The sequence below is a fragment of the Mustela lutreola genome, chromosome 10, assembly GCF_030435805.1.
Source record: "Mustela lutreola isolate mMusLut2 chromosome 10, mMusLut2.pri, whole genome shotgun sequence".
In the NCBI taxonomy this organism is placed as follows: domain Eukaryota; kingdom Metazoa; phylum Chordata; class Mammalia; order Carnivora; family Mustelidae; genus Mustela; species Mustela lutreola.
Genome location: NC_081299.1, coordinates 64,110,646 through 64,125,479, shown reverse-complemented (window position 1 = coordinate 64,125,479; position 14,834 = coordinate 64,110,646). Strand labels below are relative to the sequence as shown.

At 42.2% G+C, this 14,834-nt stretch overlaps 1 protein-coding gene across 1 annotated transcript in view; it reads right to left on the bottom strand.

The window, feature by feature from the left end:
* Positions 1 to 7,713, bottom strand: part of ST6GALNAC5 (ST6 N-acetylgalactosaminide alpha-2,6-sialyltransferase 5) — a 174,519-nt gene extending 166,806 nt beyond the window's left edge. The window contains exons 1-2 of the mRNA XM_059136800.1: positions 7,432 to 7,713; positions 6,375 to 6,599 (exon numbers count right to left, since the gene is read on the bottom strand). Coding sequence (XP_058992783.1) covers positions 6,375 to 6,599; positions 7,432 to 7,446 — 240 coding nt within the window. The 5' untranslated portion in view covers positions 7,447 to 7,713. The remainder of the gene's footprint in view (positions 1 to 6,374; positions 6,600 to 7,431) is intronic.
* Between the last annotated feature and the right edge of the window lie 7,121 nt (positions 7,714 to 14,834).

Genomic DNA, 14,834 nt, shown 5'->3' with positions numbered 1-14,834 from the left:
TGAGAATACAATGACATGAATGAGGGGAAAAAAAAAAAAATCCCGGCCTCCAAGAGCTGACTATAGAGCAGGGAAGACAGGCAAGTTGAGATAAGAAACAACAATAAGCTGGAATAAGTATTACCATGGGATCCTGGCTATGAACACAAAACATATAGCTTAGATCTAACCCAGGCTATAAGTCAGGGAGGGCTTCCCTGCGGATATGTTGTCTAAACTGAAAGAATATGCATGCCTGTGACTTTAATTTGGGAAACCATACTGAATAGGGCACACAATAAACATGTTTATTTGTCCCAGGCCTACTCTAAGAGGTTAGGACTAAAGAGCTCATGAAGAAGAATCAGAGTGCCTCTCATAAATAACCCCACCTTCAAGTTTTTATCAGTCACTCGATCCTAAACTCACTCCTAATGGAATTCTTCTCTTGAATCAGGTTCATAGGGTATAGATAATAATACCATTATTTAAGAACTAATAATTCTTGGTCTTTCTATACTTAAGATTCTTCACAGCTACTCAAGGAGTATATAGTAGATGTACAGCAGGTTTCAATGATTTGTTGTTTAGTGGTGGGTTTTAATTTTCAGTAGTTTCTCATCTCCAATCTTGCTTCATCTCAGCATTCATAGAATGGGAATTAGAGTGAGTTGCTACTTGACCCTACAGGCTATGGAAAGTCTCCTCCTTAACAGTTGTCATGTTTCTATGACAGATATGATGGTAAATGTTTTGTCTTGTGGCCAACACAAATTTCTCAAGCCATGAGTTATGAGATTTGGTTTGGAAGACATGATCACCATGTGACAGAAAGAGTTGAACAGGGCAATAGGGTTAGCTCCCTTCAAGATTCCAGAAGACCCTATGCTACCCTTAAGGAAAATCATAAAGAGATTGAATATTTTTAATTTAACCCAACTATCCTCTTTGAAGTTGCTTTGACATCCAAGTTTTTATTAAGTATTCATTTCATGTCATACATACACACACACACACGCGCGCAATAAAAAAGGGTTAAAAAGTGCAATTTTAGTTTGAAAGTTTTATAACTTCTCAATTAATAATAGTATTTAACTTATTTTATAGATGAGAAAGATCACAGAAATTGGCTCCTTTTTAATGTCAATGCCTTGATTGTTTCCTGGTTTCATATTATTATTTAGCACTTGCTTTATTACTTAACCTTTCTTTCTTGCTTCTTTGTCTTCTGTCTCCAATTAGATCAAAGATACTTTGATGGAAGACACTCTGTTCTTCCTCCAGAATACCCAATTTTGCAACTATTAGGCCTTCAGTGAATATTTACTTTGGGCTATGAGTAGTTCAAAAACCCAGAAACAAATTAACTATGGAACTGCACATTATGATGATTAAAAACATTTCAAATGATTCTCAAACTTTAATGTGCATAAGAGTTGTAAGGGAAGCCTGCTAAAATGTAAACTCCTAAATCTCATTCTCAAAGAGTCTTGTTTTAAATCATTTCTTCATCTTCCTTCCATTATTATTACTAGTAGTGTAGTAGTAGAAAACCAAATTAGGAAAGATGAGACATACCAGGGCCTTGGGACTGCACTGATGCTTCTTATAACGAAGGGAGTTTACATAGGGTGAGGTAGCTTTGTCTTTCTCCTCTCCCCATACACTCTGCTTTCTTCTTTCCTTCAATAAATACCTGCTGTGTGATCATTAAGTGTCAAGTATTATTCTAGAGCCTGGAGTGAAACTGGTCAACAAGATGTATAAATACTTTGCTATCATTGCTCTTAGATTCTACCTGGGGTGGGGGGAGGTGGTGGAGAAACAATACCAAAGACAACTTTGAGATTCGCTCAGATATTGTTAAAACTAGTATTAGGAAAATAAAACAGGCTGATAGAGTATGACGGTTAAGGAGAGAGCTATTTAAAGAGTATGATCTAGAAAATGACATGTGATCTGAGGACTGAATGACCAGAAGGAAGCAATCATGTACAAATTCTTGGGCAAGAGCTTTCTAGAGAGAGGGGACAGAAGTACCAAGGTCCTGAGGCACAATGAGTTTTCAAGGCCCAGCAAGGAGGTCAGAATGCCCAGAAATGGAGAGGGAGCCAGCTCAGACCTATTTACCAAGTGTGGTCTGGACTTTGGCATGGGGGTATCTTGGCATTATTCCTTGGGAACCTGAAGAAACACTCCTGGCTCTTAGAATTAAGGAAGGTTATATATTATAACAAATATTACATGAACCCTTCTCCTGTTAAAAGCAATAACATTATCACAACTCCTCCCCCATGAAAAATCATTCATTTTATCATTCTTTTTGGTTGCCGATTTGTGTTAACAGGGCTTCATCATCTGCAATTGGCAGATTACATTTTAGTAATTACTACATTTTAGTACTTGAGTTCACTTTGATTTTGAGATCCAAATTATCAATCGTTGATTGGATGCCTCAAATATTATAAAACAGGGTCTAATAAATGGTACAAACTTATATTTGAGCATTTATATACTTTTTAAAAGGAAGAATAATTCTAAAGTAAGTTATACGTCATGTGCCTTTTTTCTGGTTTTGAACTATTTTTCAACTCTTACATTGACTTGTCCTATCACTCCAGCTGGACATCTGTGAATTAATAGCAAACATACTGTTACCTCCCAGCAGTTCCGTTTTGTCTGAATAACTGAGTGCTTAAGGAAAGAAAGAACCAAGGACAAGCATGTTATTAGTATGTGTAAAATCCGTTCCTGGGAGCTACTACTGAAGCAAGGAGATAGCAGCTCAGCTTCAGACCCCATTGATCACTGCTCCTTCATAAACCATCTTAGAAAAGGGCAGCCCAGGTGACAAGTGGGCCTCCTGTGATAAGGGCTCCTGTCCACTGGAAATGGGAATCCGCTCATAGTTTCATTTCACAGGGTCCACCAGACAGCAAATGACTTTATCTATCCAGACCAGATCCAGGCTGGAAACAGAATACACTCCATGTTCCCTTCCACTCTGCTGGGAGAGTTGAAGCTTTTCTCTGAAGGTTGCTTGATTTAGTGTGTGTGTGTCTGTCTATATGCGTTTGTGTGCGCACACGCACCCCCGCATGCTTTAGTTTGGTTATACATTATGCTATAGTTCTAAATACAGAAGGTTTCTAAAGGCATGAAAATTGACTTTGCTTGTTATCTGGCTGATCTGCTTAGAAATCAGTGGCTCCAAAACTGGGGACCAGAACACTAATGGCAGATACAGATACAGTACCGGCAGTGACAGATGCGAACAAGATTGAAACGAGTTGGTGAAACGTCGGTAGGAAGAGGTCTGGGGAAAAGGGTTGGAAATGAAGAGAAAGAATCTCTCTAACAGAAAATGAAATGTCTTCATTATCACAAGAAACTCCAAGTAGCCTTCACTTAGTCACACTGGAATTACAATTTCAGCTCACATCGTTTGTGAACGAGGAAGGAGAGAATATGACCATGGAAAGTGATATTTTAAGCTTCAACACACATTGCTCATCACTGGCTTGACTTGCAGCATGTCTTTCAACAAAAGCACACAGTGATTTAATCTCAACAGTAATTTAGTCTGCAGCCGTATGAGACAAGACTATCATTGCAGACAGGCTGTAATTTGAGAAATTCAGGTGTTGGGGATTAGGACCACCTGTTGAATTTAATCTTAGAGCTCTAATGTTAATACCACCATGTAACTGAACATAAACACTACGTATTTATCAGACTTCTGGACCACCAGCCATGGAGATGTGAATATTTTCCTCAATGGTATCTATAACTCTCTCCAGATTCTGTAAATCAATGGCAAATAAAGTCTGTTGGAATTCTGATTCAGTATGCAGCAGCATATGGCTTGGTGGTCATCACATTCAGCACATCCTATAATTTTTCTAAGGCCTGATATGAGAGTGAAAAAAAAAAGCAATCAGGGCATCATCTGGCAACATAATGAGAATAGAAAATCCTGATTTCTTAACCTCTCCTGTGTTAATCTGGAAAAAAAAAAATCCTAGCAATATTCTAACAAATTTCTACCTCTGCTTAAGCAAGACTATTGGAAGATCTTAAATAAACCGAAGTAAATAACAACTTAACACTACATGAACCTTCCTATAACCCTCAAAAATAAAACTTCATCCAATTTCCAGCCAGCAGTCAAGTGACGACATTTTGAGAAGTTTTCATGTGGTTCAGTGGGACAACTGGAATAATGCCTAGAGAGAAGGCATAGATTTTAAGATTTGTATTTGTTTAAAAAAAAAAAAAAAAGATTTGCATTTGTTCTTTTGCTTAGGGTGGGGTAAAATCTTGAATCCTTGGAGCATGGAATTTGAAGACCCTATTGGTTTTCTATGGAAGAATTCCACTGGTATTCATTGGATGCAAAGACCTTCCTGGTCACGTTTATAATTCTCTTTTAAGAATTTTTAAGACCTTTCGCACATTTATCATCCATATAACACATCACAGTTTATAAAACCCTTTACTATAGATTAGCCCAATTTCTCATAAAGAGTTTCACCATTCCTTTCAAAAAAGGGCTGTTTTTCATTTTAATGAATAATACTCCAATCCACTGAAAATGGAATCCAATATATTTACATGAATAAACACCATTTTTGAAAACAAACATGAGGGTATCATATTTTGCCGTATGCTATCAATATTCTTAGCTGCTGTCCATCCAGCAGAACACAGGAAGAAAAGTATTAGGAATACCATCCCAAAGGCAGATCAAAGCTTTCAGCAAATTTACCTTTTGACACCCCATTAATCAAAGCTTCACAAGTGCTATACAGCCATTTCCACTAAACAACACCATGAAAATCCACCAAGTTCAATATATTCATCCTATACCAGTTACACATAAACATCACATCCATCCAGTCAGAAGCCAATGTCTAAAGTTTTCTAGAACTCCAGCCCTTATAGGTTGCTTAGACATACAAAGAGTGTAATCAATCAACATCTTAAAGAGAAAAGTGAAGCTGTTATTGAAAAACTGAAGACCCTCTCTACTTTTGATTTCAAGATTTTATTACTAGCCCTCTCCCCAGTCCCCAAATCACCTCCTAAAGAAATCCCTTCCTCTTTTCTGCTTCCCCAAATTCTCCCCAGGGCAAAGTCTACCTTTTCAGAGAGAATGTCCTTAACCCTTCCTGGACAGTAATGGTTCTCATTTCTGTACCCCAACAGTACTGTTTTATACCTAGCATTTCTTATACATTATACCTATTGGTCTATCTACCTATCCATCCACATTTCATGATATGTTGGTTTTTTTCCCACAAGCATTCAAAGATCCCTAGCAGCTGCATAGAATGTTTACCCCCCAAAATCCTCTTTGCAAGATGCTTTGCACAAATGAGTGGAAATATTTTGACTGTCACTTAAAAAAAGTTTGACTTTTTCATAAAGGTTAAGACCAATCTTTTCACGGAAAAGGACCACCTGCTAAATAATACTTTAGTTCACAAATATAAAATCGTGTAATATAAAAAGCGGAATAGCTGGGTGGTTTCAAGAAATCCTCCAGCCTTTTTAGAGCAGATACAGAGTGGAATTGTGTTTTAATAAAAACATATTAGCAGCTTCAAATAATGGGGAATATATATTTAAACTATATTAAAATATCTATTCAGAATCAGGGAACTTGATTAGAATTCTCCCAGAGGCTTCGCGCACTAAAACCAGAGATTTATCACTTGGGGGGGAAGGAGGCTCAATTTAAAAAAAAAAAAAAATTCATCTTATTAATTATTAGCCAAGCCATGCTGTGGCTTCCCGGAAGGCAGAGAAAAACAGGTCCTCAATGATGAGTTTTCAAGCCAATGGAAGCTGAGTTTGTGCCTCCAGCCTTCCGCGCCTGCCTGGGACCGCTCCCCAAGGCGGTGGTAATTCTGCCCAGAGCAAGCCGGAGCGCCGAGATGAGAGAGGAATCTCGGAGCAGCCGCCGCGGACTGGCTGCCACTCACCCTCCAGTTCCCCGCGGGCCACGCTCCGGCGTTACGCGCGCGATCCCGGCTCTCCTCCCACCCCCGCGCAACTGGGCGGCCAAACCCGACGCTACAGGCACCCGGCACCCACCCGCGGTTGCAGTTCTGGGGACCAGAAGGTTCTACTTCCAGGCCAGTTCCTGTAAGGAAACTGAGCTTTGGGTCCACTCGTCTCACCCCTCTTCCCGGAAAAACTTTACCTCCGACTCCAAACAGGAATTCACACCGAGAAGGAACTATCCCTCCCCACCCCAGCGGGTCCGCTCCCCCTTGCATCCTCCGAATGGCACCTACTCACGGCGCCTCCCAGCCCCGGGAAAGGGGGCAGGCTCAGGTGTGCGGGATCCCCAGGCTGGGTGGCGTGCGCGCCGGCGAGCGAGCTGTCACCTTGTGGTCCCTCACGCCGAGGTATCCGTCCAGCGGCTGCGGTCCCGCGGGGGCCCGGGGCCTCGAGGGGGGGCTGCTCTCCGCCGACGGCTGCGCGCTGCCGGTCGCCGCCGCCTGCTGCGGCTGCTGCGGGGGCCGCTCCTTCTGGCCGCCGAGGCTGCTGTACACGAGCAACAAGCTGGTGCACATGGTGGTGAGCGCTAAACACACAGCCAGACCATGGCGCTGCGGGCGGGCGGGCGGGAGAGAGCAGAGGAGAGCCGCTGAGAGCCAGCCCCGGAGGAGCGCGCCGGCGGGGACACGCGCGAGACGGTCAGACGCGCGGGGGAGGCCCGAGGCTGGAGGGAGGTGGCCCGGATCCCAGTCCCCCGCGCGCGGCCGGGGCAGGGGCAGGGGAGGCACCGTCCCCGCGCGTACGGCAGGGGATGCTCCCGAGCGTTGCTGCTCTCGGCCGACGCCACCTCCCAGATCTCTCGGCAGAGGGCAGGTGGTGCGCGGCGCCCGGCTAGGGGAGGGAAAGCGCGCCGGCTGCCGGGGCAGAGGTGGGCTCGGACTTCTCGGAGGGACCTCCCTCCCCCAGCTCGGCGGCTGGAACCCTCTAGCGCTCGCACCCGGTCCTTTCTGGACGCGCGCGGCTCTACCTCCGCGATTCTTGCAAGTTTGAAATCCGACAAGAAAACCAACAAAGTCTGCAAAGGTCCCCCCCCCTTCCCCGCCCCTCTTAGTTTTTGCCAGGCTGTTGCTTTTGGGCATCCCCCTGCCCCCGAGCCACGCGCCCACCTCTCCACCGCTTCTCCAGTTCTCCGTGGGTCCCCAGACCTCTCGCCTGAGATCCAGAAGCCGAGGCAAGCCGAGTTCCCATCTCGGCTCTGGGATTCCGAGCCAGGCAGAACCGGAGAACCAGAAGGGGACACGGAGCAGGTGGAAAGTTGTCCTTTTGTAACTAGCGACCTCGCGGCGCAGGGTTAGGCGCCCCTGGAGCTCTCCCGTGCGCCCTGAGGACGCCGCGTCCGGGGGTCCCCGCCTCTGCTCAGAGGAGTTGCCACAAATGACTCACCATCAGGGTCTTCATTTTGGGCACCTCTTTTGTGAGGAATCCTCAGGCACACGCGTCCGGAGCCACTTTTTCTTGGAGGGTTTCCATGGTGGGTGATGAGGGGGCGGGCGGCTCTGATTTTCGCCGGCCGGCGGCGGCGCCTGAGTGGGTAGGAGAGCCGCGGGACCCAGGAAGCGCGGCTGTTGCAGAGATTAGAGACAGAATTAAAACTGAACCGGACCCTCGTAGTCTCTCAGTGATCTACACAACTGCCGCCTGCCGCCGCCTGCTGGGTCCTAAAGACCTCTGCATCGCCCCTTCCCGCCCCCAAGTAATAATCTTTTCAGCCTAGTGGAATTTCTGGGGCGAGAGAGTTAACCGTGCTAGGGTACCCACCTATTGGTCCGAGGGCTTATTTATCTTTTATGAAGTCATCAAGTAAAAAGGAAGGAGAACCCACTTGGATTCAGAACACGATAGCTATTTGAAAATTTTCAAACTAAATTCTTTTTGTAATTTTGATAAAAACAAGTCAACTGTCCAAATGTCACTTGCTCTATTTATAGTTTTTGCATTTATGCTCCTAGCATGGGGAAATCTGACAGGAAATAATTTTTCCAAAAAATTATTTATTATTTCGGCTGTCCGATTGTAGGCTTTCTAACATCCCCCTGTATTTTACTTTTTAAAGCCGGCTACTGTCATGCAACCTTTATATCTAAATTTTCATCTAAATTATTTAATTCATTTCCTTATTTTAAATATTACAGTTTATATTTCTCACAGAACTTTGAGGTTTCTAGCCGTCATTTAAATGATTTTAAGTGTTAGAAACATTCAGCACATCATAGCCACATGATTAACTGGACCTGTAGATTCTTCCTAATTGTGAGGAAAGATTTCTGGCTGCTGGAGATAAAACTGCTTACTGTTTATTTTTTAAGACTCCTAAGGACTTTGGTGTTCTCCTTGTATTGGTCTACTGCACTGACAGTACATAATTTCACACTTAGAATATAGATTAAAATTTTTAAAAATTATTGTCTTATGTTGGGAAGTTCACATCAATAGCTTGTTTTAAGGACATTCTCCCTCCTCCTCCCCGGGCTGAATTACAAATGGCATTTGTTAAATGTCTAATTTAGTCAAAAAAACATATTTCTTGTGAAATTGCTCAGCAAGAATAGTTGTCTTACTGTTTTACTTAACACCTCACCTGTAGCAGTGTAATGTTAAAGATTACATTAAGATGGAAATGATCAGCAAGCCAACTGAACCATAGGCACAATAAGAGCTTTCTCAAGGCCAAAAAAGGCATTACAATCATTTTTTAATCTTCAGTAATCCATTGCTCCACTGATGATACAACAGGAACTATTTTTAACTTATGAGGCATCCTTCCATACTTAGTATTAAGAAAGTTAAAATTATTGGTACCACAGTGACTATCCATGCAATGTGTTTGGGGGAAGGCAAGACACACATAGGATTTTGCCTTTTAAGGGAAAACAAAAAATTCAAAACACGATCCAATATTGCCAGCCTTGAAGCTATTTATTCAACTTGTGCTCTAGGCATGAATAGTACCAGTTGTTAGGGCAGGAAAAGCAGCAGCCAGAAGAGAATCTTATCGGGTCTTGGCAATTCTTTATTGTATGGTTGCACTTGACACTCAAATTAGGGAAACAAAGAACCAACTTGATGAATCATTGCAAACAGATTATCTGTGTTTCTCCAGGGCTCCTTGTGAGATGCTCCTGGTCAGAGCTCCTACATTTTTCAGGATCGTTCCCCTCCCATCTACCAAGTTGCCCAGTGACCGATGAAACACTTCTAATATATTTTGCTATGTCAAACAGAGCCATCATATTTATGATTTAAGCACATGGCAGTATGTTGGACATCTGTTACATGGTATGTCTGACCACATTCATTAGGCTTATGCTATTGGGTTGTTTTTTTTTTTTTTCTTCCTCTTGGGATAGCAGTTAGCTAGTTGCTAAATCTACTTATGAGATGGCTGGAGTAAATTTAAAAATGTAATTCTGAACTTGATTTAAATAATTTCAAGGTCTCTGGCTTTCAAATACATGATTAGATTGATGTGATGGTTTTAGGCAGTCTGGTCTCAGAGCCAAATGGACAAGGTGGGGTGGGCGAAGGGCATATGAATCAAGTAAGAGAAGTTAAAATCCTTGTGCTGTTCAATTTAGTGATCATTTAATTATCACCTGCTATCTGGTGGTTCTTTAGGGAATGCAGAGATGAACAAGACATAAATCCTCTCCTCTGGGAGCTCACAACCTAGTGTGCACGTGTGCGTGTGCACACACACACTTGTGCATGGAAAGTATGTGACACAAGTCTGCAAGTAGGCAATAAAAGATGGTACTAGAGCTACAACATATATTTATCAAGTGCCTACCATGTTGATCACCTACTCTTGTGATCACCTACTATGTGCCAGATGTTGGGATACCTGGGTGAACAGACCTACCTGTGCCAGATGGTGGGGATACCTGGATGAACAGATTCTGTGCTGCCCCGAAGGAACCCAGTCTATTCCCAGATAAATGCTAAGAACCTTTATGTTATAAAGAACTAAGAAACAATTAAAATACTTGATTTGCTTTTCAACATCTGAGTGCTTGCTTATTTAAGATCCAAGGGGTTTGATATTTTAAAGTTACCCAGCTGTGTTTGTGTAACTTCATGCATACTTTTCAAGTTAATAATTTGAATATCCAAAAAGAGAAGAAAATAGGCAGCCCGTGCAGACACTTGCATGACCTGGAGACAAGAAGACAAGCCAATAAAGCTATTTTAATTCATCTAACTTGTCCAGTTCAATACAAAGTGAGTTAGGGAATCACAATTTGCTTCTCAAAATCCAGGTAGCTGAGAGAGATTTCTCACCACTTAAAATTTTGCCACAAATCTGCCTCCGGTGCCATCACATTCAATCAAATAGATTCCTCCTTTCTGAAAAAAGAAAAGAAAGGAAAGGAATAGAAATGGAATGTTCCACAATGTAGGTTATGTAATACACTGAAGGCGAGAATTTATGAAACAAGACATGTCATGGGGTGAGGAGGAGGAGTAGAATCTGAAGCTCAGAGGGAACGGCAGCCTGTGCACTTGGCCACGAAAGCACCACGAAGCTACCGGAGGAGGCATAAGGACAAACTACCAGAAGCGCCACAAGCCCTGCCCGTGAATCCTAAGTGACCTCTCAGTTCAGAAACAACGATTTCAAACATTTCAAAGATGGATGAATAGCAGAAAGCAAAATAATGTAAATTGAATTTGAGATACAACTCTCCACTTCATCATCTTAGAGAGAGAAACGTTCTGCTAAATTCTGCAAAAGCAAAGAGCTTAAGGATGGCAGAAAGTCCTAGAACAAATTTGGTATTTGTCCATTTGAGTTCCACAGTTTACTTAGTTCTGTTCACTTCACAGGCTATGCCTAGTGGGCTAGTTGATTGGAGAACAAGTCCTAAGAGTCAAGTACCCAGGACCCAGATTCTGACTGTGCCATTTAGCAGCTCTGTGACCTTGGGTAAGTTACTTAATTTCTTCCTCTGTAAAATGGCAGTCAGAAGAGTACCTACCTCAAAGCATTGTTAAATGAAATACTACAAACATCAAGAGGAGTACTCATAGACTGTTAAATATTGTTAATAATACTTTATGATTATGATTATTAAGCTGGGTTTGAAGGCAAAAGACCAGGGTTTGACCTATGTAACCAAGAGCTGCATGACCTTGAACAAGGGACTTCAAAAAGAGTAAGCAGACTTAGAACTTATCTGCAAAATGGAGATAACAGAGCCTATCCCACAAACTGTTAGAAGGCTTGTTAAGACACTGTATATGTAGCTACTTTGTAAACTGGGAAACTCTACATCAATTAAGATAATAGTTATTCATTCATCTATCACTAATCAATTGAGAATCTCCTATGTGTCAGGCACCATTCTAGTCCCTGGGGTTGTGACCAAAAGATACAAGGACTGTCTCTGCCTCATCAGGCTTATATTCAAGCTAGGGCAATAAACCAATAAAATAGAATGTCAGGCACTAGGGGGGAAAATCAGAGAAAAGCAGTTAGAGACTGGGGTGGGAGTGTATGTGCTGTTTTAGTTAGGATGCTCGTATTTGAGCAGAGATTTGAGTAAAGTCAGGGAAGGACCCATGAGACTATCTGGAGGAAGAATAGGCCAGGCAGAGGGAACAGCACGTACAAAGGCCATGAGGTAGGAGTTTGACTGGTATATTGAAGAGACAGCAAGGAGGTTGGTGTGGCTGGAGAAGGGAGCAAGAGAGAGAGAGAGAGTAGTAGGAGAGGACAGAGAGGTAGTCCAGGGCAGATTGTCTTGGGCTTCATAGGCTGTGAAAAGGACAGGGTGAAGGAAACTTGCTGGAGCGTTTAAAACAGAGGAAGGCCGTGGATCCTTAATGTTTTGGAAAGGTCACCTGGCTGGTGTGCAGAGACTAGTTCTGGGGGAGCAAGACTGGATGCCCTATGATCCCTTAGGAAGCTCTTGTATTCTAGATGGAAAGGCGTCATCGTGCTCTTAGGAATGACTGATTTTAGGATTTGCCGACTAGTGGGTATGAAATATGAGAAAAGGAAAGGAAGCAGGCCAGGACAAGGCAGCGGGAGAATGGAGCTGCTCTTTCCAAGATAGGAAGCACTGAGGAAAGGGCAGTTTGGGGTGGCTGAGGATGGAGAATTTGGATTTAAATGTCCTTATATGCATGGGAGTTCAGCCATGATGCTGGGTTCAGAGGCATGAACTCAGCATCACAGCTCATGAAAGAGTGAGATCACCTAGGACTAAGCTAGGACACAGAAGAATAAAGGTCAGAGGCCTGAGCCCTGGGAGCTCCAAATTTCAGACGCCAGGAATAGAGGCATCATTACAATAATAATACTGAAGAACAATAAATGACTATCTGAACTTGATTTGATTTAGGTGGCTGATTATTTTCAGTTTGAATGGGTATTCCATTCCAAGACAGTCATCTATGTACTCAGAGCAGTTTTCAAATTTTGTGATCATATCAAGCATATTCATTTACATGTTTATTGTTTCTCCTTTCTTTGACATCATAAATTTTATAGAACTGGAACTAGGTCCTATTACTGTGTATATACTATGAGCCTGGCACATAACTGAGGGTAATAATATGAAACACTAGCATTTATTTAACCCTTACCATGTGCAAGTACTAAGTCTAAGAATTTTGCATATATGCACGCCTTCAGTCCCCACAACAACCCCACGAGGTAGGTACTATTACCATCCCCATTTCACAGATGAGTGAACCGAACACTGAGAGTCGTTTGTGCCAAATCACCCAGATCCTGAGTGGTAGCATTGTGCTAAACAAACATTTGTTAAAACAAATATTTGTTAAAGAATGAAGGAAGAGAAGCTTTGTAAGACTTCCATAACCAAGTTCCTCTACTGAACCCTAAATTTGTATGATTTGTAAGAATAGAGTTTACACCCAATCTGTAGGTAACTTAACCAAAGGCAGTTCTTTGTTTTGTGATCTATTTTTTGGGTACTTTTATTTTTCCCAAGATCCATTTTACATACATTATAATACACTAAATCTGAGTGTACAGTTTGATGAGTTTTGACAGAGTTTTGCACCTGTTAACCACCATCACCATTAGATATAGATCATTTCCATCATTTCAGAGAATACCCTTGTGCCTCCTTTCAGTTATACTAACTCCACCCCATTAGCAAACGGGCAAGCCTTGTTCTGATTTTTATCACTATGGATGAACTTCGCCTATTCTAAAACTTAATATAAAGGAAAACAAACTGCATATGCCTTTTATTTATTTATTTATTTATTTAATTTTTTAAAGATTTTATTTATTTACTTGACAGAGAGAGAGAGGAGGAAGCAGGATCCCTGCTGAGCAGAGAGCCGGATGTGGGGCTCTATCCCAGGACCCTGGGATCATGACCTGAGCCGAAGGCAGAGGCTTTAACCCAATGAGCCACCCAGGCGCCCCCAGCATATGCCTTTTAGTGTGACCTCTGGCACTTAGCATAATATTTTTAGGGTTATCCATGTTGTTGAGTGCCTTCTTAGTCCAACCCGTCTTATTACTGATAACGATCTTACGGTGTGAAAACAGCACAGTTGTTTTTATCTATTCTTCTATTAATGAACATTTGGTTTGTTTCCAATTTGGGGCTATTAGGAAAGAATATACTAAGAAAGTTCTTGTCTTCTTATAGATACACAGTTTCATTTTTCTTGTGTGAATACCTGGGTACATGACGGTTGGGTCATGTGATAGGAGAATGATTAACATGAGGAGAAATTGTCGAACTGTTTCCACAGTGGTTGTACCACTTTGTATTCTCACCAGCAGTGAATGAGAGCTCTGTTTGTTCGACATCAACATCCATTTGTCAGCACCTGGTGTGATCTGTCCCTTTGCTTTCGGAGAGTTTTGGAGATAAAGAAATCCTTGCGTAGCACCCAGGATCCTTCCTTACTCTGTGTCCACTATTCCCTTTTAATCTCATCTCCCAACTTTCTACACAAGAACACTTCAAACTAACCCAAAAAACCTGTTCCTTGAATTTACAATATTTATGGTCAGTGAGCTGAGCCTTTGAACAAGCTGCTCTATATTGGGTTTCCTTTTCACATCTCTGCCTGTGCCCTGTCCGCCAACATCCCCCACTATCTGAGCCTGCAGTGGGACTGTGAGGCTCCACCTTTAGCTCAGTTAAAAGCACAAGCTTGGAACCACACAGGCCAGATTTGGTTCAGCCTCTGACTCTTAACTTACCTGTGGCCAAAAGCAAGCCATAGTCATTCTTCTCAGTTTCATCATCAAAAGTAGAACCTTTCTAGCGCAGAGAGTGGTTGTATAGACAAAAATATACTAACATACATAGTGTTCATCACCTTTCTGATTATATAGTTGGATGAAGCAAAAAATATGTTTTTCATAGAGGACTGCCTGTTTGGTATAAACAGAGGGACCTCCATTCTTGAATGTTTATTGACATTATAATAAAAATAATAATTAAGATGTATTGTGTACCTGCCATCAAGCATTATTAATTATAGGCATTGGCTTATCTAATCTGTAATGATGTCATCTCCTTTTTACCAGCAAAGAAACTGAGATATAGAGATGTGAGATCACTTGCCCAAGGTCACATGGCCAGAAAATGATGGGTCATCTGCCACTTTGTTGCAAACTGGGGATGCTGTATACTAGGAACCCACAAGGTGTTTATGGAAGCAGGGAGTTTTCAGAACCACGGTGGTTCTGTACAATTGTAGAGGTTATGCAGTGCAAAAGGATGCACATTTCAGTGGGCATCACACATTGTGGACACTGTAGATTTGTGTATTATTTTGTCAATTTC